The sequence below is a fragment of the Tauraco erythrolophus genome, chromosome 7 (assembly GCF_009769465.1).
Source record: "Tauraco erythrolophus isolate bTauEry1 chromosome 7, bTauEry1.pri, whole genome shotgun sequence".
In the NCBI taxonomy this organism is placed as follows: Eukaryota; Metazoa; Chordata; class Aves; order Musophagiformes; family Musophagidae; genus Tauraco; species Tauraco erythrolophus.
The window spans coordinates 725,760-753,455 of record NC_141471.1 but is presented as its reverse complement, the minus strand read 5'-3'; the positions used below and the strand labels follow the sequence as shown (position 1 = coordinate 753,455).

The window sequence follows — 27,696 nt, the reverse complement described above, 5'->3', positions numbered from 1 at the left end:
CGGGAGCGGGGCGGGCCGGGCCCGGGGGGTCCGAGGGGGGTCGGCCGGGCCCGGGGATCTGAGGGGAGCGGCCCCGGAGGGTGGGTCGGGCCCCGGGGCGCTGAGGAGCGGGGGCTGGGCAGGAGAGGGGAGAGCCGGGGGAGGATGGTGCGGGGAAACTGGGATCAACTGGGAAATGGGGCTGTGCCCGGGGCGCAGTGGAGGCTGGCGGGGAGCGGGGTGTGCGCCAGCCGCTCTGGGCGGCCGCGTGCTGCCGTGGGAAGCTGTGCCGGAGTTCGGGGCCGCGATGGCCGGTTGGCCCCGGCAGGGAATCAGCCGTGCCCGAGTGGAAGCTTTTGTCTCCCTGATCTCAGCGATCTGCTGATTGATCACAGAATCCCAGAACGGTTTGGGTTGGGAGGGACCGCCAAGATCACCCAGTTCCAACCCCGCTGCCATGGGCAGGGACACCCTCCGCTCCACCAGGCTGTCAGGAAGCTTTTAGTGCTTCACATCCCATATTGCCAGTGGAAAAATTCCTTTCCTCCCAACCGTTACCAGGAGTTGGCTGCCTTCTCCTTTCCATCTTTTTATCCCCTTCTCCTAAAGAGTTTGTGTTCCTTTCCCAGCGTTCCTGACATGCGGCGCTGATCTCCTGCCTGCCTCCCTCCCTCCCTCCCCCGTCACTTTCCACCATGGCAGCTCGCTTGGTGCGCCGCTGCTGCTGGCGGCACGTCGGCACCTTCCTCTCCGCTCCCCCGGCAGTGGCGGCGGCGTCAGCGTCTCCGTCGGCGCCGGCCGGGAAGGCGGCGATGGCGAGAGCTCTGCCTCGGGCACCGTTGGCTTTATTGCACACCTCGAGCCCTTCCGGCTGGGCAGACGGATTCCCGGTTGAGGAGCAGGTGGAGGACGGGAATCCGGAGCACAGGGTGATCAGGGAGCTGATCGAAGCCGCCACCAGCCCTCAGGAACTCTTCCACTTGAGCGAGCTCCACGTGCTCAACAGCAACCAAGCCTCGCTAGTCATTATCCAACTATCCCGCTTGGCAGCCGAAAAAAACCTGGAAACGAAGAGCATTCTGCAAGATAGGCGTTTCCAGCAGCTCGTGGGGCTGACGGATTCCCAGGTGAGTGCCCTCCGTGCTGCAGAAGGAATCCAAGGTGGAAAGCGGCCGGTACTCTTGGGGTCAGACCGTGGTGGCCAGCCGGAGCCAACCGCTTGTTTAGGGTTTGTATTTTGTCTTTCCAAGGGAAAAAATGGAGTTGAGGGGACCAGGAGATGGAATTATCAGCTCCAGGCAGGATGGCTGAATGTTTCTACCTGAAAGTGCTGCTTTTTGCACCAGGGACAAAAGGTAGCGGAGAGATTAGACGCCCCCTCGCTCCTGCCCCCGTGGATTTGGAGCTTTCTCAGCAGGATAAAGCTGCACCTCCGCCAGTTCGTGGCAAAGCCGCGTCACAGCCACACAGCTGGGTGGTGGAGGAGCCGCTGGCTGAGATGGGGCACCCGAAGAGAACCGGTGCACCGCGGCTGGCACGTCGTACGGTCCCGCCTCGGCGGTGCTGGCCACTGCGGGTGGTGCTGGCCCAGCCAACTGCTGCAGATGGACCTGCAGTGTGTGGGATCACAGGATGGTTTGGGTTGGAAGGGACCTCAAAGGTCCCAGGTCCAACCCCCCTGCCATGGGCAGGGACACCCTCCACTACACCACGTTGCCCAAAGCCCCATCCAACCTGGCCTTGAACACTGCCAGGGATGGGGCAGCCACAGCTTCTCTGGGCAACCTGTGCCAGTGCCTCACCACCCTCAGAGGGAAGAATTTCTCCCTCAGATTCCATCGAAATCTCCCCTCTTCCAGTTCAAAGCCATTGCCCCGTGTCCTGTCACTACACACCCTTGTCCAAAGCCCCTCTCCAGCTTTCCTGTAGCCCTTTTAGGCACTGGAAGGTGCTGGAAGGTCTCCCCGGAGCCTTCTCTTCTCCAGGCTGAAGAGCCCCAACTCTCCCAGCCTGTCTCCAGAGCAGAGGTGCTCCAGCCCTCCCATCATCTCTGTGGCCTCCTCTGGACCTGCTCCAGCGGCTCCATGTCCTTCTGCTGTTGGGGCCCCCAGAGCTGAAGGCAGCACTGCAGGGGGGTCTCCCGAGAGCAGAGCAGAGGGGCAGAATCCCCTCCCTTGCCCTGCTGCCCACGCTGCTCTGGGTGCAGCCCAGGACACGGTTGGCTTTCTGGGCTGCCAGCGCACGGTGCCGGCTCATGTTGAGCTTCTCACCAACCAACACCCTCAAGTCCTTCTCCTCAGGGCTGCTCTCCATCCATTCTCTGCCCAGCCTGGACTTGTGCTTTCTGTAGGGACAGAGCGTTGCGTGGTGTTTGGCGTGACTGGCAACCAAATACTCTCTCTTACCAACACCTTTCCCTTGTTTCTCTGTGCTGCCCAGATCTCTCAGGTGTGGAATAACACCTTGGTGAACCTCCTGAAGAGCCTCTGCTCCCTGGGGATGGACAGGAACAGGAGGGAGATGCAGTCGGTGGAGCAGGAGGTGCTGTGGCGGCTGCGGCGTCTCACCTTCAGGCAGCTCGCCTCCCTGGCGGAGTTCCTGGCGGTCAAGCAGGGCAAGGAGAGCAAGCTGCTGAACGAAATCATCAAGAAGCTGGAGCTGCGTTGGACAGAGCTGGAGGGCACCCGAACCGTGGTGGCGCTGATGGGCAAGGTCGGGCACGTCTCCCCGGCTCTGATGGACCGTCTGGAGGACAAGGTATGGGCTTGGCTTCTCCTTTCTGCCTCCCTTCCGCCCAGAGAGGCCACCTCCCTGGTGGGAGAGCCCCGTCCCTTCACCCCATCCTGTGTGGGAATGCTGCTGGCAAGCGGTGGCTTACGGAGCCAGCACCACACTGCTGCCAAAACCATCCTCCTTTGCTTCTCCGGCTGAGCTGGGCTGCCAGGGGGCCTGGCACAAGGGGGCCTGGCACAAGGGGTATCCGTACTGTCCTCGCCTCTTGGCTGCCCCTGGGCACCTCTCATCTTCAGAGAGGGCAGGTCTGTCCCCTCAGTGCTCAGTGGGTCCCTGTTTCTGTTGCTCGTCCTTCGGGATGGAAGCACTGCAGGAGCCCTGAGCGCAGCTGCATCAAATCCAGTCCTCGCCCAGCCCGTGCTGGGGACTGGCCGAGCCACTGCCACAGCAGTGTCTGCAGTTTGGGAGCCCCTCTGTCCCCCCCTCCACCCTGGGGCTCTATAAATGCCACAGACACCGGCGTGGGACGAGGTGGAACGCTGTAGCTGAGTCTGACGAGGTTGTCGGCTTGTTCGGAGCCGAGACTAAGGATGTGGGGGTAGTGGAAATGGCAGCGGAAAGCAGGGTGCTGGTCCAGCAGCAGGTGCCTTTCCCCTGCTGGTCTTTGCCTGAGCGTGTTTCGGGGCGTGGAGCACAACGGGAGGGAATCGTTGGGCTGAGGCCAATGGCATGAGCTTTAATAAGGCCAAGTGCAGAGTCCTTCACTTGGGGTATAAAAACCCCAAGCATCGCTATAGGCTCGGGGAGGAGTGGCTGGAGAGCTGCCTGGCGGAGAAGGACCTGGGGGTGTTGGTTGACTACCGGCTTGATATGAGCCAGCAGTGTGCCCAGGTGGCCAAAAAGGCCAATGGGATACTGGCGTGTATCAAGAATAGTGTGACCAGCAGGAACAGGGAAGTGATCCTGCCCCTGTACTCGGCACTGGTGAGGCCGCACCTGGAATATTGTGCCCAGTTTTGGGCCCCTCGCTTTAAGAGAGATATTGAGCTCCTGGAGCGAGTCCAAAGAAGGGCAACTAAACTGGTCAAGGGGCTGGAAAATAAAACTTATGAGGAGCGGCTGAGGGAGTTGGGGCTGTTTAGCCTGGAGAAGAGGAGGCTGAGGGGAGACCTGATTACGGCCTATAAATACTTGAGAAAAGATGGTGGGGAGGTGGGGGAAGGGCTCTTTACATTAGTGATGGGAGATAGAACAAGAGGAAATGGGCATAAGCTTAGTCAGGGGAGATTCAGGTTGGATGTTAGGAAGTATTTCTTCTCTGAAAGGGTTGTCAGCCACTGGAATAGGCTGCCCAGGGAGGTGGTTGAGTCCCCATCCCTGGATGTGTTTAAGAATAGGGTGGATGAGCTACTTGAGGATATGGTTTAATGGGGATTAGGGATGGTTGGACTCGATGATCTCTAAGGCCTTTTCCAACCTAGAAAATCTATGAATCTATGAATGCCGAGGTCCTGCCGGCTGCAGAACCAGTGGTGGGGAGATCCTGGCCGAGCTCTGCTGAGGGGATGAGGATCTGGGGTCTGAACGAGGGGAGATTTCAATGGGATCTGAGGATGAAATTCTTCCCTCTGAGGGTGGTGAGGCACTGGCACAGGTTGCCCAGAGAAGCTGTGGCTGCCTCATCCCTGGAAGTGTTCAAGGCCAGGTTGGATGGGGCTTTGGGCAACCTGGTGTAGTGGAGGGTGTCCCTGCCCATGGCAGGGGGGTTGGAACTGGATGATCTTTGAGGTCCCTTCCAACCCAAACCCTTCTGGGATTCTCTGATCCCCCCTCTCCCTCCCTCCACGCGAGCTGGTACAGTTGCTCTCAGCCGTGTGCTCCACACCGATCCAGTCCCCGTCACCCTCCGAGGGGTTCAGCCAGTAGCGACGGCGCATCCCGCTCCAAATAAACCCGGTGTCTGCACCTCACTTTGCGTTTTCCCTTCACATCCCTGCTCGAAACATTTCTTGGCAGGCTCTGGAACTTGCTGAACAGTTCAACCCTGACGACATCCGGAAAATAACGCTGGCCTTAGCCTACCAGAACCGACGCTGCGTGCCTCTGCTCCGAGCCTTGTCCTACCACCTGGTCCAGAAGCACCCCGAGCTGCACCTCAACGTCCTGATGGACCTGATTTTCGCCTATGGTAAGCGCCTCGATTGCCTTGGGACCTCCTGGAGGTAGAGTCCGGTTGATTTTGGGTGCTCGAGGCGGGATTTGGTAGTGTTGCCACCACGACTTTGAGGGCAGATGAAGGAGAAAGGCTGGCAGGGTACGTTAGGCTGGACCTAGTGTACCAGCCAGCGCAGCCCAGTAGTTTCCAGCTCCAAACACAGGTGGATTGAGCCCAGGTATGTAATTTTCCTTCTAATATGTGGGAAGAAGGGAAATTGTGATGAGAAAGCGCTTTGGAAGGGTGGTTGAGATGCCAGGGAGCCCCTCTGCCCCGCAGTGTAGGCAGCTAGTGAGGCAGGATCCCTTGGACAGCCCCAAATCACCCCTCGCCTCCTCCCGTGGCTGTGGGGTTCTCGGGAAGCCGCTGCCTCCGTTTCCTCGCGGGCAGAACGCAGCCCTCAGTAACAAGGGGCCGAGCCGGAGCCCTGGGGAGAGCTGGAATTTTTACGTGGGGACAGTGGCACTAAAAGAGCTGATTTATTTCCACCCAGGGTGTCCTAGTGACACGTTAATTATTGTTTGAGAAGCGCTGGGTGCTGAGTTCCCACTCTTCAGCAGGTGAGGTGCTACCAGCACTTGTACAAGCTCTGGCGGATGCTCAGGCTGGTGGCAACCACCCTGGGCACGTTCATAGAATCATCATAGAATCCCAGACTGGTTTGGGTTGGAAGGGACCTCCAAGATCATCCAGTTCCAACCCCCCTGCCATGGGCAGGGACACCCTCCACTACACCAGGTTGCCCAAAGCCCCATCCAACCTGGCCTGGAACACTTCCAGGGATGGGGCAGCCACAGCTTCTCTGGGCAACCTGTGCCAGTGCCTCACCACCCTCAGAGGGAAGAATTTCTCCCCCAGATCCCATCGAAATCTCCCCTCTTCCAGTTTAAAGTCATTGCCCCGTGTCCTGTCACTACACACCCTTGTCCAAAGCCCCTCTCCAGCTTTCCTGTAGCCCCTTTAGGCACTGGAAGGTGCTGGAAGGTCTCCCCAGAGCCTTCTCTTCTCCAGGCTGAACAGCCCCAACTCTCCCAGCCTGTCTTCAGAGCAGAGGTGCTCCAGCCCTCCCATCATCTCCGTGGGCTCCTCTGGACTTGCTCCAGCCGCAGGGGAAACCAGAGCCACCGGGTACTCGGTGGTAGCAGAACCGGGTGCCAGACAGCTCTATTAACAGCAGCGTGGCACTGATTAATCATCAGATTTATGATCCAGCCTTAAAACGTGCCAAGTGGACAACTACAACGGCCGGACGAGGTTTGGGAGCGAGAGTGGCTCTTGCAGGCTCCGGCAGCGCCGTAGCCGCCGCGGTGGCGATGCTCTTTGCCGGGATCCCGGCTCCCGGCGACAGCGTTTCTCTCCAGTGCTCGTGGCTGTCGTGTCAGGATGGTTTGTACCCGTCGTTGCTGCTGCAGCCAGTCTCAAGGCCGTGCCTGTGCCCCTCTCATGGGGCACATGAGCTGGTCCATGTGGACCTTTGGAGCTTGGTGCTGCTGGTTGCTCACTTGTTCCTCGGCCAGTTCCCAGTAGCCTTAGTGAGTTCAAGGCTCTTCTGGCTGGACCAGGATATGTAGCTGGAGGCACTGGGGGTAAAATCCTGTACCAGCACTGTGAGTGGAGGCTGGAGCTGGGAGTTGGCACCAGGATTGAGAGCTGGTGGGTGCGGCAGGACGTGGTAGAGACTTGGTCTGGCCAGAAAGGATGGGGCTGACCCAACTGGCGGATGCAGTATCGGCCTCTGAGCTTCCTCTGCTCCCAACAACTGGCTTTGTGCTTTCCCTTGTGCCGCCACCGCCGTTCCCTCCCGTACCAGCTCCTTGTAAGTGGCTGCCGCTTTCTCTTTGCTCCTTTAAGGAAAACTGAATTTCCACCAGCCCCAGGTCTTCCAGAAGATAGCCACCGACCTGCAAGCCCACGTTCCCACCATGACGCCCGTCGAGGTGACGCGCTGCATCCGATCCTTCGCCCTCCTCAGGTGGCTCAGCCTGCCGCTGTTCGAGGCCATCGCTCAGGTGAGGAGACTGTGATCCGTCCCGCTTCCCGGGAGGTGGAAGGGTATTTTCCCCCTCCACCTCTCCGGAGCTGCTCTCTGGGATGTCGTCGCTGTTTTCCCTGCCCAGCCAGCGGATGTAATCCAGTCGGACGGGCCTCGCTGCTCATCTCCCGCTGGAGTCAGCACTGGGAATCCGTGCCGAGCTGGGGCCGGTCTCGGCTCCGTCTGAGCCTCCGCTCCCGAGTGCCAGCGCTGCTTCTCTCCCCGGGCACCTTCCCAACTCTGCCCCAGTTTATGCACCAGCACTTTTGCATCTGTACTGGGCGAGTGGGGATATTACAGAGCTCTGCTTCCACTCACAGCTCTCCCTTGTGCTGGGATAAACTTCCAGGGAAGCGCCAAAAGACCTTTCGCTCATGTTTTCCCATCTTGCCATGGGGCTGGATGTGTCCTTGGCTGACATTTTCAATCTTTTCCTGCCTGTACTCGTTCAGGACAGACCTAAACCTCTGTTTTTTCCCCCTGTGTCTTCCAGTACGCCCTGGACAACACCAAGCAGCTGTCGGTCACCCATCTGTGCAGTATCATCCTGTCTTTTGCCCGCCTCAACTTCCAGCCTAGCGGAAGCGAGGACTTCTTCAACATGGTGAGCGTCCTCCTTCCCCCCTCTTCATCAACCTTCCTCCCTCCTGAGTCAGCGGGAAGGCTGCAGATCTCCTTCCAGCACGTCCCTGTGCAAAAGTGGGTGTTGGGTGGCCCGATCCAGCTGTAAGTGAAGGGGGAACGGGGACCCCGGAGCTCAGGCCAGGCTGGAAAACCCGCGCTGCGCTCCCCTGGGCTGTGTGCCGGGCGATAACTGGACCAGTTAGTCCATGGCTGGGCTGGAATCCCTGCAGGCTCACTTTCCTAGCAGCATGTGGGTGTTCACGTGCCCTCCTGAACTCCGACTGCTGTAATTAACTCTTTGTGAGGCCACAGGTGATGACAGTTGCACACCCGTTCCTGGCAGAGCCATGTGGCTCTCCTAGCCGAGCCAAGCACGCGGTCTGGTAGCCCTGAGGCTGCTGCCCCGGCTCTGGGGGTCTGTTGAGAAGGATGGAGGCTGCCACAGGCAGATGTGGTCGCTGTCTTCCTGCCTGGGGGAAAAATTGTTGCATCCCAGGACGAGGAGACGTGACCGGCCGAGCGGAGGTTGGAGCCTCCTGCGTGGTTTGGCAAGAGGCTGGCGGGAGGTGAGCGTGGGGCAGGTGCTGTCCTTGGCATCCTCCTGCCTTCCCGGCTCGTGGAGACAGCCGGACTGCCTTCTGAAGAGGAGGAGGAGGAAGTCACCTTGGCGTCCCTGGGGACAGATTTATGCTGACAATTTCCAGCGAGGAGCTGCGTTGTCGCTGAGTAAGCGGGCATTGCCGAGAGCGCGGCAGAGGGAGCGTGGCCTGCCCAGCCCCGCCTGCGACACGCACCCCGGAAGAAGGAGCACCCAACTATGGGGGTTTCTAATCAGCAGGACCCCACGTCCCACCGCAGGACAGCCTGTTCCCCTGAGGCCAAGCCAACCTGGGGAGCTGGGGGTCTCCCTGGGCTGGTGAGAAGGGCGCGGTGTGGAAGAAGCACCCAGGGGTCTGGACTGCATTAGTCGTGGTCAGCGTGAAGAGGGATTTTGTGGCAGGTGCAAAACTCTTTTATTTTTGAGACGTTGCAAAAAAGTTCTCTGGCTTTAACAGGAAAAACCCCTGTGGGGTGCAGAGCTCCAGCCCTGAATCACAGAATCCCGGAACGGTTTGGGTTGGAAGGGACCTCAAAGATCATCCAGTTCCAACCCCCCTGCCATGGCCAGGGACACCCTCCACTACACCAGGTTGCCCAAAGCCCCATCCGACCTGGCCTTGAAGACTGCCAGGGATGGGGCAGCCACAGCTTCTCTGGGCAACCTGTGCCAGTGCCACACCACCCTCAGAGGGAAGAATTTCTTCCTCAGATCCCATCGAAATCTCCCCTCTTTCAGTTCAAAGCCATCGCCCCGTGTCCTGTCACTACACACCCTTGTCCAAAGCCCCTCTCCAGCTTTCCTGTAGCCCCTTTAGGCACTGGAAGGTGCTGGAAGGTCTCCCCGGAGCCTTCTCTTCTCCAGGCTGAACAGCCCCAACTCTCCCAGCCTGTCTCCAGAGCAGAGGTGCTCCAGCCCTCCCATCATCTCCGTGGCCTCCTCTGGCCCCGCTCCAGCAGCTCCATGTCCTTCTTGTGTTGGGGACCCCAGAGCTGAAGGCAGCACTGCAGGGGATCTCCCGAGAGCAGAGCAGAGGGGCAGAATCCCCTCCCTCGCCCTGCTGCCCACGCTGCTCTGGGTGCAGCCCAGGACACGGTTGGCTTTCTGGGCTGCCAGTGCACGGTGCCGGCTCATGTTGAGCTTCTCACCAACCAGCCCCCCCCAGTCCCTCTCCTCGGGGCTGCTCTCCTGGACAGGCATCCTGGATGCCACCCATAGAGTGTTGGAGCCCTCCAGCTCTATTTATGGCAGGATTTCGTTGCAGATCCCAAGAAGAGGTCATCGCCTCCTTCTCCCTTCTCCCTTTTCCAAACGCTGCTGTCGTGGCAGGGCTGGCTGCAGCGGCGTGTTGCCCCCGGCCGCTGCGCTTCCCAAACCTCTCCCCCACCAGCAACATGGCGTCCTGGGCCAGCAAACAGCAGCTCATGAGCCGCAGGGTCCCATCAGAGCCGTCTCAAATTCCCTCCTCTGCGGATAACCACGGGGAGAAGCACCGCTGCTGGGGAGACGGCGCGAAGCAGATGCGCCGTGACGCCTCGGGGATCTGCGTGGTGACCTCAGGATGGAGGCATGGGCAGAGCTGAGGTGTTTGTTCCCTCTGTGCAGGTCCACGAGGAGCTCCAGGGCCAACTGGACAGCCTGGAGCCTCACCTGCTGACGGACCTGGTGTGGTCGCTCTGCGTGCTGCAGCAGGCCAAGGCTCCCTACCTGCAGCGAGTGCTGGCGCCCGACTTCCACGCTCGGATCCGAGGTGAGGTGGGCGTCCTCGCTGGTGGGACCGGGACCGAGAACCTTGGGTCTGGGTCAAGGAGTGGGGATACTGAGCCTGGTTCATCTAAACTGGAGTTAAAGGGTTGTTGACCAGGAACGAATCTTCTGCCTTCCCGGTCCAAAGCTGAGCACAGGACAAGGCTGGAGCGATGCCCGTGGGGTTGAACCCCAGTCTTGTCATGGAAATCGCGTGCCCCGAGGCACAGTTTGCCGCTCTGCTCCGGCACTGCCCCTCTGCTTCTCCCAAAACCTCGGGAAGAGACAAGAGGGCTTGGTATTTCCTGACAAAATGGTGACTGTCGGGGTGGTGCAGCCCCGTCACATTCAGTCCCGTCCTCCTCCGTGGTGGGACCGGCCAGCTGGCTGCCACAGCGACTTCCGTAGTCCGTGGACCCCGTGTCCCCTCCCGTGGGACCCTGGGGATGAAATCACACCGCAGCCATCGGGCTGTCCCCGCCAAACAAGGGCCCTGTTTGGTTCGGCCAGCTCGTGGTGGCTTCCTGCGAGCAGCCGGAGCAAGGCCAGGAACCCCGGCGTTCGGCCATTGGTGATCTGGGACCCATCACGGGGGAACTGGAGTGAGGAATTCCAGTTGAACACGCAACGCAGGCCACTGGGTGAAGAGCTGGACCGCGCTGTGGGCCGGGGCTTTGGGCTGTGTCTCCAGTTCTGCTTCTCCTCCTCCAGGCGACCAGTCCCTCAAGGCCCAGAACCTACGGCTGAAGCTCATCCACATCAACGCTGCTGCCAAACTGGAAAGCCCCGGCTACCGGGGCCCGTTCCTGCCGCTGGAGATGCTGAGCGCCGCGGAGCCGGCGGCGGAGAAGGTCACCCTGCTGCAGAGCAGCCTGCGGGAGGCGTTGGCGGGGGTGCTGGGCAGCCGGGACAACGGGCGCTTCGACGTGCGCACCATCTACGGCTGGCAGATCGGTGAGCCCCTCCTCTGCCCCCTTCCCTGGGGAGCAGCCGGGACGCCGTCGGGCTCTGCCTGCCGGGTGGAATTCAATTTGAGGGCTTGGATGGGGCTACCAAGCATTACTCCATCTCCGTTCTTCAGCCTCACCCCCCTCTGCCTCCTCATCGCAGCTGCCCTGTCTTGTTCCCAGTCTCCTCCGTGACTTGCCTCTGAAGGCAGAGCAGAAGCCACAGCCCAGGGCACGGTTGTGGCTAGCAGGATGCGGGAGGAAAGCCTTCCTCCTCCAGCCTGGCAGCGTGGAGGCTGGTGAAAGGCTTCTGGCTCTGCCCTCCCTTCTCCTGCCGCACCCCGGGCACCCCCAGCCCCCTGCAGCCCTGTCAAATTCGGTCCCTGCCTCCTCCGTGACGGGGACCGGCCCACCGGCTGCTACAGCAACTTCTGTGCTCCGTGAGCCCCGTGTCCCTTTTCCCTGTGGGATGCCAGGGGGATAAAATCACGCCACGGACACGTCTTCTGCCCGCAGAGGTGCTCGGGAAGCAGACCCTGCCCTACGGCAATGCGAGGAGGGGGCTGTATCCCAGTCCCGTGCACGGAGCCGCTCCGCGGCTTCGGCAAGGCTGGGTTTTTGGGAAGGGAGCGGCGGGACCTCGCGTGCTCCGCGTCACCAGCCGCGGGGGAGACGGGGTGGGGAGCATCCAGGGTGGGTCTCGGGAGTCCTTGTGTTCCCTTCTCTCCGTGCAGATGCCGAAATGGTGGTGAACAGTGAAAATAAACCTCTCCCCTTGAAGGACTTTGCTGCTCCCCATCTGCTCCACTCCGAAGGGACGAAGCCACTGCCGCCGGGTGCCAGGAGGTGGGTCTGGGCTCAGCTGTGCCCCACTGCTGGGGCAGGAGCTCGCGGGGGGAGGAGGGGGCAGGCTCTGCCGTCGTGGTGCTGGGATCCGCGGGCTCGCTGCATCTGGTGTCCCACGGCAAAGCCACAGGGGCTGCCAGCGTGCCAAGGCCGCCGTGGCCAGCTGCGTCCCCTCATTTGGGAGCAGGAAGGGGTGGGCACACTACAGAGATTGGGGCAGGGCTGTGCCAGCCCCCCTGGGGTAACATTTTGGAGCCAGGAACTTGCCTGGCCAGCCGACCTCGTGGAGACGCAGCAGGGGAGGGGGCCGGACGCTGGTCCTGGCGATGGTTTTCTCTCCCAAGAGTGTCTGCCAGGTGTGTGCCATGGAGCCCGGCTGTTGGCACAGCCCTGGGGACTGAGCTGCCTCCTCCCTGCCTGGAATAAAGGCAGCATTGCCCCGCTCAGCTCGCTGCCAGCCCCACGTTGCAGATAAATTACTCTTGAGCCGCTGTCCTGGTGCTTCTCTGATGGCTCAGAGGCAGGATAACGGCTCCAGCAGGACAAATCCGTGTCCTGCTGGCACGGGGCAATCAACAGTGCTGGAGCAGACCCTTCTGCCATGGCTGCCTCTGGGATCTGGGTGCTGCGGGCACCTCCGCTGGGCCTCCACGTTCTCAGCCTCACATCTCACGGCCTCCCGTTCCCCTCTGCGTCTCCCAGGGTCGCCTTCCTCCGGTGGGAGTTCCCCAACTTCAGTAACAGGAGCAAGGATCTGCTGGGCCGCTCCGTCATGGCCCGGCGCCACGTCCAGGCGGCCGGCTTCCTCGTGGTGGATGTGAGTAGCTGGGAGGAAGAGAGGGGTCTTGGATTCCATGGAGATGGAGAAGACACCTTCTGGTGTCTTCTGGAGGAGTGGGGTCCCCCCAACCGCTCCTTGGTGCCCGCAGCTCCGTGTGGGATGGCTCAGCAGGTCACTTCCCTGCCTGCCCGCGCCGGGATTAGCTGCTGGGATCCTGGTGATCCCTTCCAGGCCACCTGTTCCGCAGCCCGGCGGTGGCGGGGGGCGGGTGGGTGATGAAGGAGGACGGCAGACGAGGTCTTAAGGCGCCGATCCGCTGCCCCGGAGCCCTGCGCTCCCGCGGGGTCATGCGTTACTTAGCTTCCCGGAGGTGATTAACCAGCTCCCTGCTCCGGAGGGTTGGCACTCCACGTGCTGCCTTCGGAGGCACGGAGCCATCCCTCTGCCCTGTACGCTGCGGAGCCCGGGCTCAGCCCCATCCTGCCTGAGCTGCGTGCTGGCAGCGCCGGAGGGCCACGTGTCACCCCAGAGCAGCGTCACCGTCACCCCCCAGCGCTCTCCCTAGCCCATGCCCCCCCTTCCCGAGCTTCGGCGCTTCCCCAGCATCCTCCCCCTGGCTCTCCATGCCCGCTGCCAGGCTTTGAGGCTGATGCGAAGCGAGGTTCACCGGCGCTGTTTTTCCCTGCTTGCATAATTCCCCCCCCGCAGCGCCCGCGCTGGCTGCCCGGGGAGGCTGGGGGGAGCCGGGAGAAGGAGGAGGAGGAGGAGGAGGAGGGAAGCGCCGCTTCCCGCAGCTCCAGCCTTGCCTCCCAGCCACTAAATATAGAGGCAGGAGTGGGTGGTGGGATCCCCCCAGAGGAGTCTGCTCCCTGCGCAGGCACTGCCGAGGAACGGCGGCCGCGCTCCGGCGTTTTAACACAGCCGGAGCCGTTGGTTGCCGGCCAGAAAGCAATCGCCGGGCTCTGGAACCTCTTGCCAGCCTCTGCGCCCTCCTCCTGCCGGCAAATTCCCTCCAAATAAACATTTCATCTGCCGCGGGCTGGGCCGTGGCGCCCCGCACGTCCTCTGCATCTCACGTGGCAAAAATGGGAGCGGGTTTCGGTGCCGGCCACTCGCGGTGGAAGCGCTGCCCTGAATCCTCTGCCAGGGGGCAAGGTGGTCGCCGGGGCCGGCCCCGTGGTTGCTCGGTCCCACCTGGCTGCGAGCAGCCCCCGTACGGCTCCCGGTGCTTTGTGCCGTCCCGGCTGCTCACAGAAGCCCGTTGTTTGGCGATGGTGACGCAGGCTAATTTGGGAACAGTCCGGAATTGTCTGCGTTTCAGTCCCCCCTGGGTGCCGATGCCAACCTCTCATCCCCGCAGCCTTGTCAAATTCAGTGCCCACCTCTGCCACCATGGCCCAAGGGCCACCACAACAAATGGTGTCTGTGCTCCACGGGGCACCGCAGCCCCAGCGTGGCATCAAAATGGGTTACGGACACTCGTGGAGGCCGAAGGCGGTGCCGTGGCGTGGGTCTCTGGGCTCCATCTCCTCTTCCTCCCCGCTGCAGGTTCCCCACTACGAGTTCCTGGACCTGAAGCTGGAGCGGCAGCGGGCAGCCTACCTCAGAGACAAGCTCAACAAGGCCGTGGCCAAAGAGATGGCGAGCTAACCGCGCTGCCCACCGCGCCGCCCACCGCGCCACCCACCGCGCCGCTCTGCCTGGCAGCGCCCGGCTGTGTTGGAAATGTGTTCGAATAAACCCACCACTGTACAGTGCCACAGTGTGGGGGGCCTGGTGGGCGTCTGTGGCAGTGGGGTGGGAGACGGCTCCGCGCCGGTGCTCGGCAGGACCCCCTTTGCCACGGCTCAGCTGCCGGGGGAAGCCGGCTTGAGGCAGGATTTAGGATTAAGAGCCAGCCCAGACTCTCTTATTCCCGTCTTATTAGCAGGGCTTTGTCCCCGGGGCAGCTGCGCGGTGCCAGAGGGGAGGGAGGACGGGCAGGACTGATTCCTGTGCCATGCCGATTCCAGCTGGAGCGGTGGGACCCCCACAGCGGGCACGGCAGAGCCCCAGTGCCCTGGAACATGGGAAGGGTCAGATCCTGGTGCCCTGGGACATCCTAACTGGGAAGAGTCAGATCCTGCCCCGTGTTGTGCCAGCACTGAGCACCCCTCACCACCCCCACAGCCACCCTGTGCACCCCGCTCCGTGCCTGCTGTGTGCCCCGTGTCCCACAGGCCACGTGCACTGGGGCCGGTGGGGACAAGGTGGGTGAGGAAAATGGTTTTCTCCGTGCCGTGACGCACCGGCACTGCCTGCCAGGAAGGGCTTTGGGGACGGATTAGCGGCCATCTGGCCACTGGGCCACCCCTGGTCCTCGCCATGTCCCTGCCAGCCCCTCCGGCTCGGGGGACACAGCCGGGTCCCCCTAACCTGCGCCTCTGGGGGTCCGTGACCCTCCTCCCGGTGCTCCGCCGGCCGGGGACGCGATGGCGGGAGGAGGCCGTGGTGATGCCGAGTTACCGGAGGCAGCCGGGAGCTGCTGAGTCACGGCACGGGGCTGCTCCTGGCACCGGCGTCGCGGCAGGCCTGGCACCGGGACCAGCCTCGCTCTGTGCCCGGGGTGGCAGCCAGCACCCCCACCCCCCCGAGTCAGGTGCCAGCCCGGCAGCAGGCACTGGCAGCAGGCACCGGCATCCCTCCGTGCTTTCGGCCCCCATGCCTCAGTTTCCCTCCCAGCATCCTTCAGTGGGGGCTGCCCCATGCCATGGTGGGTTCCGGGGTGGTCTGGGCAGTGGGGTGGCCTGTCCCCAGCTGGGACACGGGGTCCTGGGGGGTCCGGCTGCCCAAGGAGTCGTCCATCCGTCTGTCCATCCATCCAGGGTATCCCCATCACCAGCCCCAGAAGGGGGTACCCCCCCCCAACACGTTGCCAAGGAAACCATCCTCATCCTCACCATCACCATGGAGATGAGAGGAGGAGAAGACCCGTTCCCATGGCGACCGTGCCAGCACCCATCCTGCCTCCCCAGCGGCACCCGTGGCGCGGGGCATCGCCCTGGGGGACACCCCCACCCCCCCCATACATCCGCCATCACCACCTGCTTGGGGGGGGGGGGGGCTTTGCCCTCCCCCACCCCACAGCAGCCACACCTCGCTGGATGCCCAACCCCCTTTTTTGGGGGGGCACAAACCCCCATCTCCATCCATTTTTCATCCATCCCAGCCCAACTGGGGAAACTGAGGCACGGGGCGGGGGGGGGGTGCCCATCCGCTGCCCGCGGAGCTGATGCGCTGGGGTCGGCCGTCCTCTCCCAGCGCCGCAGTGCCTGGCACACGCTGGAGAGATCCGGAAAAAAAAAAAAAAATAAAAAAAAGAAAGATATTCCTCCCCCCCCCCCAAAAAAAAAAAAATTAATAAATAAATCAAAGAGAAAGAAAAGGCAGAGGGAAAAAAAAAAAAATCCTGCTGACATCATCTGGATGACGGGGCTGATCCCGCCGCCGGCCCCCCCGCCCCAGTCCCACTAATGCTCCGGTTTCTCCCGGCGCAGCCGCTTTGGTGCAGCCGGAGCGAAAGGTGCCGGCGGTTGGGTGGGTGGGTGGGTGGGTGGGTGGCAGGCGGCCGCCCAGGCCGGCCGGCCCGGCTCTGCCAGCGCCATGCCCGGAGAATCCGGCCAAAAGCAGGGGCTGGGGGGATTGGAGGAAGCGACCGGAACGCCGGAGGGATCGGAGGCAGGTGAGGCCGAGGGGAGGCCGCGGGGATGGAGGGTGGGGGGATCCGGGGTGGAGAACGAGGGATGGAGGGCACGAGGATGGAGGGATATGGGATACAGGATGGAGGATGGAGGGATATGGGATGGAGGGATGGAGGGATACGGGAGGGAGGGACGGGGGGATACGGCATGGAGGGGTATGGGATGGAGGATGGAGGGATACGGGATGGAGGGACCGGGGGATACAGGATGGTGGAATATGGGATGGAGGATGGAGGGATACGGGATGGAGGGATACAGGATGGAGGATACGGGATGGAGGGATACAGGATGGAGGGTGGAGAACAGGATAGAGGGATCCAGGCTGGAGGACGGAAGGATGGAGGATCCGGGCTGGAGGCCGCAGGGCCCCGCCGCAGCCGCAGCTCCCGCCGGCCGCTTGCACCAGCCCTGGCACCCCGGGGCGAGGCGGGAGGGGACCTTGGGGCGCCCCCCCGCTCTCCCCCCTCGGGCTGTGCCCCCGCACCCGGAGGGTCTTGAAGCCCCCGAAGAGGCTGAGTGCCCCCCCACACCCCCAACCGCTTCCCCGCCCCCCCCCCCCCCGCAAGGGACCACTGGGTGGGGAAACTGAGGCACGGGCAGCCCAAGGTCACCCCGTGCAGGTGTCCCTGAGGGGTCACCGGCGCCCGTCGCGGGGGGGCTGGGGACAGCATGGACATGCTGGGGGGGGGGCCCTGGTGCAGCTCCCCCCCCCCATCCCGGTGCCACCCTCCCCCCGTGCCTCAGTTTCCCCGCAGGATCTGGGTCTGGGGGAGGGGCTCATCCAAACCGGGGGTGAGGAGCCAGTTTGCGCGAGTGTGGGGGGGGGTGGGTCAGGGCTCCCCCCCCCCTCCACAGGGCAGTGGGGGGCGCAGGGGGCCGCGGAGGGTCCCTGTGCCAGGCGGGACGGGGGGAGGACCCCAAAACCCCCCGGGGCGGGGGGGGAAGGGCAGAGTTAAGGGCATCCCATGACCTCCCGTAGGGCAGAGCCACCCCCCCAAAATAGCACTGGGGGGGGGGCACAGCCTGAGGGACCCCCTGGGCATCCTCCCCCAAATTAACCCTTTAAGAGCCCCAACGATGACCCACCCCAGGCACTTAATGGGGGGGAGGGACTTCCCCCCCCGGGGGGGGGGCGGGGCGGGGGGGAGGGGCGGGGAAGCGGCTCACTAAATACCCAGCCGAGGCCCCGCCCCCTTCCCAGCAGCCTCTGCGCTGGCCCCGCCCTCTCACCCCTATATAACGCCCCCCGGGGGGTCCATGGGGCTCTGTGCTGTTCGGTGCTGTCGGGGGGTCACAGCTCCTTCTGCCCCATGGATCTGCCCTGGGGGGCTGCAGGTAATGGGGGGGGTCCCTGAGGGGGTTTTGGGGTGGCCATGGGGGAGGGTAGGGGCTACACCTCCCCCTCCAGCCCGGGCAGTGGGGGCTGAGACCCCCCAAGCTCAGTGCATGGGTGGGCACGGAGCATCCTGCAGGGGTGATGCTGGGAGGGGGTGCTTGGGCTGCCCCTCTCCATAAAGGGGCTCCCCTTGCCTTTTGGGGACCCCTGGGGCTGACACCCCCCCCTCAAAGGGGTCCCTCTGCCTTGGGGCAACACCCAGGATTGACACCCCTGCCTCCAAAGGGGTCCCCCTGCCTTTTGGAGCCATCTGGGGCTGCCCCTCCCTGGGGTGGGGGGGTACCACACCTGCCTGGCTGGGTGCCCCCCCCCCCCATTATGGGCTGACCCCAGGGGGGGCCGTGGCACTGACGGGGGGTCTCCCCTCTCTCTGCAGCCCCCCCGCTGATGCCCGCCAAGGAGGAGGCTCGCCCGCAGCCCGAGGGGGCCAGCTGTGAGCCCGGCCCCCCCAGCGCCACCCCCCCGGGCGAGACCTGCCGCCCCCCTCCGCCTGCAGACCCCCTGGACACCCGCATCGTCATGGGGGAGGAGACGTGCTCCCCCACCGCCCCGGAGCTCCGGGGGGATCCGTCCCCCCCTGCTGTGCCTTGTCCCTTCCCTGCTCCCACCAAAGACCCCCCCGCCCCGGGCAGACCCCCGCTGGACCCTGACCTCTTCTTCACGGCCCCCTCCACCCCTGTCCGCACCGGGGGGTCCCGGTTGCCACCAGCCCCCCCCGAGGAGCAGACGGACGGGGAGAGCGAAGGGCTCTGCTCGCCCCCCACCTCCCCATCCGGCTCCTACACGACGGCCGAGGGGGGCAGCTGGGGCTCCTCGGGCACCGCCAGCACCTCCCCGTCCTGCTCCCCCAACCTGGCGGCTGAGGCCGAAGCCATGGCAGCTGCCGAGGCCGAAGGCTTCACCGCACTCGACGCCATGGCGGCGCTCGATGCCGCACCAGTGCTGCCCGCTGGCCTGGATGAGCCCCTTGCCTTCGCCTCGCCAGCTCCGGAGGAGGAGGAGGAAGATGGGCCCTTCACCCTGCCGGGGGATGAGGAGGAAGATGATGATGGGCGGACGCCGGAGGAGGAGGAAGATGAGGAGTGGGGCATGGCGGGCGGCGCGGGGCTGATCCCGGCAGCGCTGCTGCCCTTCCGTGGCAGCCTGCTCTTCCAAGCTGAGGCAGTGGAGATTGCCCCACTGCCACTGTGTGGTGAGGAGGAGGAAGAAGAAGAAGAGGAGGAGGAGGAGGAGGAGGAAGAGGAGGAGGAGGAGGAAGGTGGCAGCACCACCTCAGCCTCTTTCCTGCGCTCGCTGTCGGAGACCTCCATCGCTGAGGGGGTGGACGAGTCCTTTGCCTTCCACGACGACACCTCTGCCTCCTCCGACTCGGCCGCCTACGACGGCGAGGAGGATGAGCGGCTCTATGGCACAGAGCGCCACGCCGGGGGGGCTGAGGGGGCACCCCCTGGCACTGCTTCCACTCCCCCTGGCACTACTGGCATCGAGCTCCACCTTCACGCCGGGGTGGCCTTGGCCACCACCGCCTCACCAGAGGGGTCCCCTCAGCACCGCCATGGTGAGGAGGTGCCTGGCAGGGAGGATGCTGGTGTAGAGCCGGATGGCGAGACCTTCCTCACCTCCTCCTCTTCCTCCTTGGAGCTGGAGGAGGCCTCAGCCCTGGAGCGTGATATTTCACGGGAGCTGGAGCCCAGCCTTTGTCCCGCACCGGAGCCCCTGGAGGTGGTGGCGGCAATGCCAGGCGCAGAGGAGGAGCCGGCGGTGAAGGAAGATTCCAGCACGGCGATGCCAGGAGAGGTGCCCAGCACGGAGCTGGCAGCAAGCAGCAGCATCCTGCAGTCCCCCAGCCTCTGCTCTGCGGAGCCCCAAAGTGATGGGCTTGGGGGGGACGACACCGTGCCGGCCAATGGGGAACCCCGGGGCAGCCCTGGCAGTGACAGTGATGATGATGATGGTGACCATGAGCTTGGCACCATGAGAGTAGGGAACGCCGAGCTGGTGGCCACCAATGGCCACGATGAGCTGGACATGGCCACCACTGACCCTGACCTGGTGACACCCAGCCCACCTGATGAGCTGGACACTGCGGCCACTGGCCTGGTGGCACCCGGTGCCCTGGACACTGTGGCCACCGACCTGGGGATGCCCAGCCTGCTGGATGAGCTGGACACGGCAGCCACTGAACCTGACCTGGTGACGCCCAGCTTGCCCGATGAGCCGGACACCGCGGCCACCGACCTGGTGATGCCCAGCCTGCTGGATGAGCTGGACATAACAGCCACCAACCTGGTGCTGTCAGTGTCTCCCAGTCTGCCAGATGAGCCGGACACCGCAGCCTCCGACCTGGTGGCACCCAGTGCAGTGGACACCGCAGCCTCCAACCTGGTGCCATTGGTGACACCCAGCCCAGCAAATGAGCCAAACATTGCGGCCACCGATGTGGTGACACCCAGCCTGCTGGACACTGCAGCCATGGACCTGGTGCCGTCGGAGATGCCCAGCTTGCTGTATGAGCCAGACACCGCAGCCACCAGCCTGGTGCCAGTGGTGACACCCAGCCCGCCAGATGAGCCAGACACCACAGCCACCAACATGGTGCTGTCGGTGACACCCAGCCTGCCGGATGAGCCAGACACCGCAGCCACCGACATGGTGCTGTTGGTGACACCCAGCCCGCTGGACAAGCCGGACACTGCAGCCACTGACCTGGTGCCAGGGGCAATGCCCAGCCCACTGGACACCACAGCCACCAACCTGGCACTGTTGGTGACACCCAGCCTGCCAGATGAGCCAGATACTGGAGCCACTGACATGGTGCCATTGGTGACACCCAGCCTGCCAGATGAGCCAGACACCGCAGTCACCGAGACGGTGCCATCGGTGACACCCAGCCCGCCGGATGAGCCAGACACCGCAGCCACTGACATGGTGCCATCGGTGACACCCAGCCCGCCGGATGAGCCAGATACTGGAGCCACCAACACGGTGCCGTCGGTAACACCCAGCCCGCCGCATGAGCCAGACACCACAGCCACCGACATGGTGCTGTCGGTGACGCCCAGCCCGCCAGATGAGCCAGATGCTGGAGCCACTGACATGGCATTGTTGGTGACACCCAGCCTGCCAGATGAGCCGGACACTGACCTGGCACAATTGGTGACACCCAGCCCGCTGGATGAGCCGGACATTGACCTGGCACCATCAGTGACACCCAGCCCTCTGGGTGAGCTGGACACTGACCTGGCACGATTGGTGACACCCAGCCCACCAAATGAGCTGGACACTGACTTGGCACGATCAGTTACACCCAGCCCTCCAGGTGAACTGGACACTGACCTGGCACAGTCGGTGACACCCAGCCCTCCGGGTGAACCGGACACTGACCTGGCACCATTGGTGACACCCAGCCCACCAAATGAGCTGAACACCGACCTGGCACCATCGGTGACACCCAGCCCTCCAGGTGAGCCAGACACCGACCTGGCACCATCGGTGACACCCAGCCCTCCAGGTGAGCCAGACACCGACCTGGCACGATTGGTAACACCCAGCCCTCCGGGTGAACCGGACACTGACCTGGCACAATTGGTGACACCCAGCCCACCAAATGAGCTGGACACTGACTTGGCACGATCAGTTACACCCAGCCCTCCGGGTGAACCGGACACTGACCTGGCACCATCGGTGACACCCAGCCCACCAAATGAGCTGGACACTGCAGCCACTGACACGGTGCCATCGGTGACCCCTAGCCTGCCGGATGAGCCGGACACTGCAGCCACTGACTTGGCACCATCGGTGACCCCCAGCCCGCCGGATGATGCAGCCACTGCCATGGTGCCATCAGTGATGCCCAGCCCGCCGGATGCACCGGACACTACAGCCACCGACATGATAGCGTTGGCAACCCCCAGCCCGCTGGACACTGCAGCCACCAACCTGGCACTGTCAGTGCTACCCAACCCGCCGGACACTGCAGCCATGGACCCCATCCTGGCACCATCACCACCCAACCCGCCAGCCGACGTGGCAGCACCGTGCCCGCTGCCACAGGACACGTTCCCCCGCGCCACTGGCGAGGAGCCACCGGACGAGGCGGCCTCCGGCGAGTCCCCGGAGCCACCGGCGACCACGTGTGCCACGGACCGGGGCCCCTCGGCGCATCCCGCCGGCGAAGCCGCCGAGGAGTGGGCTGTCGCCACCGCCTCATCCGAAGAATTGTCCCTGGAACCGCCGGACACTTCCCGCTTCTTCACCACCCCCGAGGACAGCGGGGCGCCCGCTCCCCCCAGCCCCCCGTTTTCCCACGAGGAAGAGGAGCGGGAGGAGGAAGCGGCCGCCCGGCACTGCCTGGCCCCCGCCTGCCCGCCTCACCCCCCGCCAGCCCCCCGCCCCTCTTCACCGCCTCGGAGCGGGAGGTGTACGTGGGGGCCCCCCCCCGAACTGCTCCCATCACCCGGTGCCTTCGCGGCGAGCGGGGCAGCCTGGCAAGACCGCCGAAGCGTCGCCGCCATGCTACGGGGCTCCTTCGGGGACCTGCCCCCCCCCCCGCCTCCCCCCCAGGCCCCCGCAGCCCCCCGAGGTGCCAGCGGAGCCCCCCCAGACCCCCCCTGAGGATGCGGGGCCACAGGAGCCCCCAGGCCACGAGCCCCCCACCCAGACTGCTGTGGAAATCGATGCCAAAGTCTCGGGGGCCAGTAGCCCCCCCAGCCCCCCTGCCCAGCCCCCAGCACCCCCGGGCAGCAGGAGGAGGAAGAGGAGGTGCCGGTGGGGGCTGGGGAGCTGCAGCCCCCGGCTCAGCCGGAGCCCCCTGGGGAAGCAGCCCCCCCTGCACCCCCCAGCCCCTTGCACCCCAAAATCAGCCAAGTGCCTCCGCTCGCCGTGGCGCTGCCAGCACCGCGGCAGGATCCGGCCCGTGGCCCCCCCGACACCTCGGGGCTCCCTGCGGGCGAGGGGCGGCCGTCTGTCCCGCCACCCACCAGGAAGCACCTTGAGGGTAAGAGAGACCCCCCCCCCCGAGCACCCCCCACCCATCACCACCGGGTGTGGAGTGGGGCTGGGGTGGGCTGCAGTTACTGGGGGTCCCATTTGGGGGTCCCAGGGTGGGTGCTGGGGTGAGCAGGCTGGGTTTAAACCCCATGGAGGGGGGATTTCGGGGGGGCACCACCAACTCAGCCCCCTCCCCCCTGCCATGGGGTGTTATGTGGGGCTGGAGTGGGCATCACCCACTGGTGGGGGGCTCAGGGTCCCTTTGGGTGGGTGATGGAGGTGAGCAGGCTGGGTTCAACCCCATGGAGGGGGATTTTAGGGAGGGGGGCCCCCACTGCCCCCCCCCCCACTGTGGGGTATTGTGGGGGGCTAGGGTGGGTGTCACTGGGTGCTACCCCTGGTGGGGTGCTCAGGATCCCTTTGAGGGGGTCCCGAAGTGGGTGATGGGGGTGAGCAGGAGGGGTTCAGCTCCATGGATGGGGGATTTTGAGGGGGGGCACCACCAGCTCAGCCCCCCCCCACTGCTATGGGGTGTTGTGTGGGACCAGGGTGGGTGTCACCCACTGGTGGAATGCTCAGGGTCCCTTTGGGGGGTCCCAGGGTGGGTGATGGGGTCAGCAGGGTGGGTTCAACCCCTCGGAGGGGGGGATTTGGGGGGGGAGGGGGGGGCACCACTAGCTTAGCCCCCCCCTCCCCTGTCCAGCAGCCCCCCAGCCCTCCCTGCAGAAGGAGCAGGAATCCCGGGGCCGGCAGGCGGGACCGGGGGGCCGGGGTCCCCCCCGGGGGTCCCTGCAGTCGGAGTCGAGCTCCTCGAGCGAGGGGGACACGCCGTACCCCTGCCCCGAAATCCAGCGGCTGCGCGCCGCCGCCAGCATCGCCCTGCGCCAGGAGCAGCCCCCGGCCCCCCCGCCGCTGCGAGGCCAACCACAAAGGTGAGGGGCTGGGGCTGGGAGGGGGTGACAACACCCACCCCCCCATGGGTGTGTATTTTTGGGGGGACCCCTCTCATCCCACCCCTCTGCTTGGCCGCAGGGTCGTGTAACGAGTCGGAGAGTAACGACGAGTCCATCCCGGAGCTGGAGGAGCCGGAGGGATCGGAGCCGGCGGCAGCACAGACCCAGGTGAGGGCGGGGGGTGGGTAATGGGGGCCCTTCCCCACTTGGGGTGGTGAGGCTGGGGCTGCCCTCACCCCCTCCCCACTCTCTGCCAGGCGCAGCTCACCCACTCGCTGGGCACCGGGGAGGAGACAGTGAGCAAAGCCAAGCAGAGCCGGAGTGAGAAGAAGGCGCGGAAGGTGGGATGGGACCCCCCCTGGGTGGGGTTGGGGGTCCTCCGTGGGACTGGGGGTGCCCAGGTGAGGTTGGGGGTCTGTCATGGGACTGGGGTCTCCATCCAGTGCTGGGGAGGGGGGATGAGCCCTGGGCATGGGGCAGTTCTGGGGTGTTGGGGGGCAGGTCCCTACTCTGGGTGGGATTGGGGGTCCCTGGGTGAGGTTTGGGGTCCCCCATGGGTCTGGAGTCCCCATCCAGGTGTGGGGAGGGGGGGATTAGCCCTGAGCATGGGGCAGCTGTGGGTCTTGGGGGGCAGGTCCCCACTCTGGGGGGGTCCCTGGGTGTCTCAGCACTGGGGTGGGGGGGTGACGTGGGGTCCCCTGTCCCATGGAGGGGCCTAGACTGGCTGTGCCAGGGGACAATGTTGTCCCCCATCCCTGGTTTCACTGTTACCTGTGGGTTTTGGGGTGTTGCTGGGGGGCTCCACCTCGGCTGCTCTGGGTGTGGTGGTGCCAGGCAGGTGGGGGGATGTGGGGTCACCCCTCCGTGCCCCCCCCAGGCGATGTCCAAGCTGGGGCTGCGGCAGATCCACGGCGTCACCCGCATCACCATCCGCAAGTCCAAGAACATCCTCTTCGTCATCACCAAACCCGACGTCTTCAAGAGCCCCGCGTCCGACATCTACATCGTCTTCGGGGAAGCCAAGGTGGGACGGTGGGTGGGGGCGGGGGGTCCGGGGGTCTCACCCGTGGGGCCGGGTGGGTGACCCTGCGTCGCCGCAGATCGAGGACCTGTCGCAGCAAGTGCACAAGGCGGCGGCGGAGAAGTTCAAGGTGCCCCTGGAGCACTCGCCCCTCATCACCGAGACGGCCCCGGCCCTCGCCATCAAGGAGGAGAGCGAGGAGGAGGAGGAGGTGGGTGCTGGGGAGGGGTGGGGTGGGCGAGGGGCACGGAGCGGGGGGTGACGGCGGTGTGTCCCCCCCCACCCTGCCCCACTGCAGGTGGACGAGACGGGGCTGGAGGTGCGGGACATCGAGCTGGTGATGGCTCAGGCCAACGTCTCGCGGCCCAAAGCCGTGCGGGCGCTGCGGCACAACAACAACGACATCGTCAACGCCATCATGGTGAGTAGCTGGAATTGGGGGGGGGGGGGGGGGGCTCTCCCTCACCCGCCCCTTTGTCCTCCTTCTCCAAATTTTGGGGTGCAAACTGCTGCCGGGGGTCCCTGACTCTGCTCTCTCCCCCCCGCAGGAGCTGACCATGTAGCAGCTGGGGACGTCCCGGCCCCCCTGTATAGATGCACAGTTACTCCCCCCCCCCCGCCCCATCCTTCCTCTGCCCCCCATCATCCTCTTCCTCTGCAACGCTCAATAAATGGCCTCATGTATCACTTGGATCGCACCCCGCCTCCGCTCACGCTGATTTGGGGGGGCCCTGGCTCAGGGGTGGGGAGTCTGGACAGCCCCGGATCTCAGCGGCATCTTGTCTCCAAAGGTGTTTTGGGTGGGGGGAGACCCCCAATTCCAGTGGCAGTAGGGGGAGACAGCGACCAGTGGGGGCTGTAACTGGGACGGGGTGCCTGGGGAAGTGGGGTGTGTCAGGCGTCAGGGCTTTGCCCCCCACCCCATTACTAATTTTTGGGAGTGCTTAGTAAGGGATGTCATCAACGAGCCAAACCAGCGTCAGGTGCAGAACTGTATTTACCCGGAACAAATATTCCGTACAGAAAGCGGCCAGGACCATGTCCCCCCCACCCTGGTCCCCCCCCACCGTGTCCCCACTGGGTCTGGGGTCTCTCCTGGGCTGGTGATGGGGCACCAGAGGTGGTGGAACCCCCCTGGCTGCTGCCACCCCCTTGCTCACAGAAAGCTGCGATGCAGAGTTTTTTCCAGAATTAATATAAAACCAAAAATTTACAGCTCTCCATGTACAATCACGTCAAAAATAGGGCTTTTCTTTTTCCCTTTTCTTCCAAATTTCCTGAAGTCTTTAATGACTCGAGCATCCGCGTGTGCGATTCCGTTTTAATCTGTAAATGATAAAAGGCACTAAAATTTGCACCCCCCCCCTCAGGCCAAACACCTCCTGGGCTTCAGCAGGAGGAAAATCTTGGGTCCTCAATTCCTGAGGACCCCGTAGCTGGTGCTGGGGGGGGACATGGAGCCGGGACCCTCATCTTCCTCCTCGGTAGAAAACACGTGCCAGGAGGAGGAAACCTCGAGGTTCTCCATCAAATTCTGTTCCGAGAGAAGATGCTCTCTGGGATGGACGTGTCCTGGCCAAAGCCTTGGCTCCAGGAGCTGGGGGACCCGCTTTTTGGGATACCCCCCCCTGACACACACACTCTGGAGTTTATCAGCCTCCAAACTGGAAGGAAAAGGCTGTTGGAGGATGCTGTGTCCCCCGGGGAGCTGCGCACTGGAGTGACTCGGCCACATTAACCCCTTAAAAGTCCAGGGGAAGGAGGGATTGGGGTTGTGGGGACCCCCCCAGAGCAGAGGGGGGGGTCACCCTGACTCCAGCCTAAAGCAGCGTAGGATGGCGGCTCTGTGCAGGATCGTACCGAGGGCCGGCGGCGGCTGCGATCCCGGGAAAGGCAGGTGAGAAACGGCTGGAGCTGGGGAGGGAGAGCATGGAGGAGAGCCCAGTAAGGGTGATGATGAAGTGGGGAGATGCTGGGGGTGGGGAGCCGGGGGCTGGAGAAGGGAGAGGGAGGATTAAAGGCACTGGGCAGGGGGGCAGGGGAGACTCTGGGGACAAAGAGGGGGACAAAGCGCAGTGGAATGTGCAGGAGGCAGCTGGATCCCCCCAAAACTGCTGAGCCAGTGTCTGGCCTCAAAGCACCCGGAGTGGGGACTGACCAGCTCCCCCCAGCACCACCATCGGGCATCCCCAGTTTGGGAGGGGGCTCCGGCAACTGGCATGGGCACAAAGGACCCTGCTGGAGCCGCACGGGGTGCCAGGGACCCTGGCTGCGCCCCGGCGTGCTGCCCAGGTGTCCCATCCCTCCTCCAGCCCCATCCTTCCCTCCTGGTTGTGGCTCCAGGATAACTGGGGCCCCCCCACCCCAAACAGCATCTCCCCCAGGAGTGCCCCTCTGGCAGGGGATACAGATTTAAAAAAAATAAGTGTGTATTTATAATTGTATGGAAACATATACAAGGTGTGCACCGCACCCTGAATCCCAGGAGTGGGTCCTGGGTGGGCGTTCCCTTCCCAGTAGTGGCCCTGGGGGGATGAAATGGTCCCTGGGGTGCCCTGGCAGCTGCCCCATGACCTCCTGCCAGCACCACGAACCCCAGGACAGCTGGCAGGGAGGGTGGTGGGGTCCCCCGGACTCGGGGGAGGGACGCAAATCCGGGTGAGGGGGGGACACACGGATGGGGTTCGCATGTCGGGCTGCAGCGGCAAAGCTCAGGGAGCAGCCGGAATCCGCCGCCACCGTGGCATCGCCGGCTTCTCCTGCGGGTCTGGAGCCGAAACGTTGCGACAACATTGACAATAAGTTTAAATAATTCACATTGTGGTAAACTTCATTCAAAAAAAAAAAAAACAAAACAAACCAGGGAGGAAGAGGAGGAGGAGAGCAGATACATGAGGGCTACCATGTGCAAAACTGTAAACCAGGCGGAGGGCTGGAGCTGACTTTTGTCCCTAGCATCGCTTCCCGCTGCGCCGGCAAAACCAAAACGGGGACGGCTGCGGGTTGGACTCCGGCCCCGGGTCCTCCGGCGCAGCGCGGCGAGAGGGCACCGGCTGCTTGGAGCCGTTAACGAGGATGGGAGAGTTAATGCCATCC

The 27,696-nt window shown here is 64.0% G+C and overlaps 1 protein-coding gene and 3 non-coding genes across 4 annotated transcripts; all 4 read left to right on the top strand.

The window, feature by feature from the left end:
- The first annotated feature begins 674 nt into the window (after nt 1-674).
- On the top strand, nt 675-14,151 carry TBRG4 (transforming growth factor beta regulator 4). The gene is made up of 10 exons (XM_086614560.1): nt 675-1,106; nt 2,419-2,736; nt 4,729-4,900; nt 6,779-6,936; nt 7,453-7,563; nt 9,787-9,931; nt 10,639-10,881; nt 11,609-11,720; nt 12,423-12,537; nt 14,050-14,151. The coding sequence occupies exons 1-10, from the start codon at nt 675-677 to the stop codon at nt 14,149-14,151; spliced, it is 1,908 nt and encodes a 635-aa protein (XP_086470686.1).
- Nucleotides 3,096-3,231, top strand: LOC147528410 (small nucleolar RNA SNORA5). Its single transcript, XR_015222276.1, has one exon. It is a non-coding gene; the product is annotated as a small nucleolar RNA SNORA5 (small nucleolar RNA).
- On the top strand, nt 10,260-10,396 carry LOC147528409 (small nucleolar RNA SNORA5). Its single transcript, XR_015222275.1, has one exon. It is a non-coding gene; the product is annotated as a small nucleolar RNA SNORA5 (small nucleolar RNA).
- LOC147528408 (small nucleolar RNA SNORA5) lies at nt 11,235-11,377 on the top strand. The gene has a single exon (XR_015222281.1). It is a non-coding gene; the product is annotated as a small nucleolar RNA SNORA5 (small nucleolar RNA).
- Nucleotides 14,152-27,696: the final 13,545 nt, after the last annotated feature.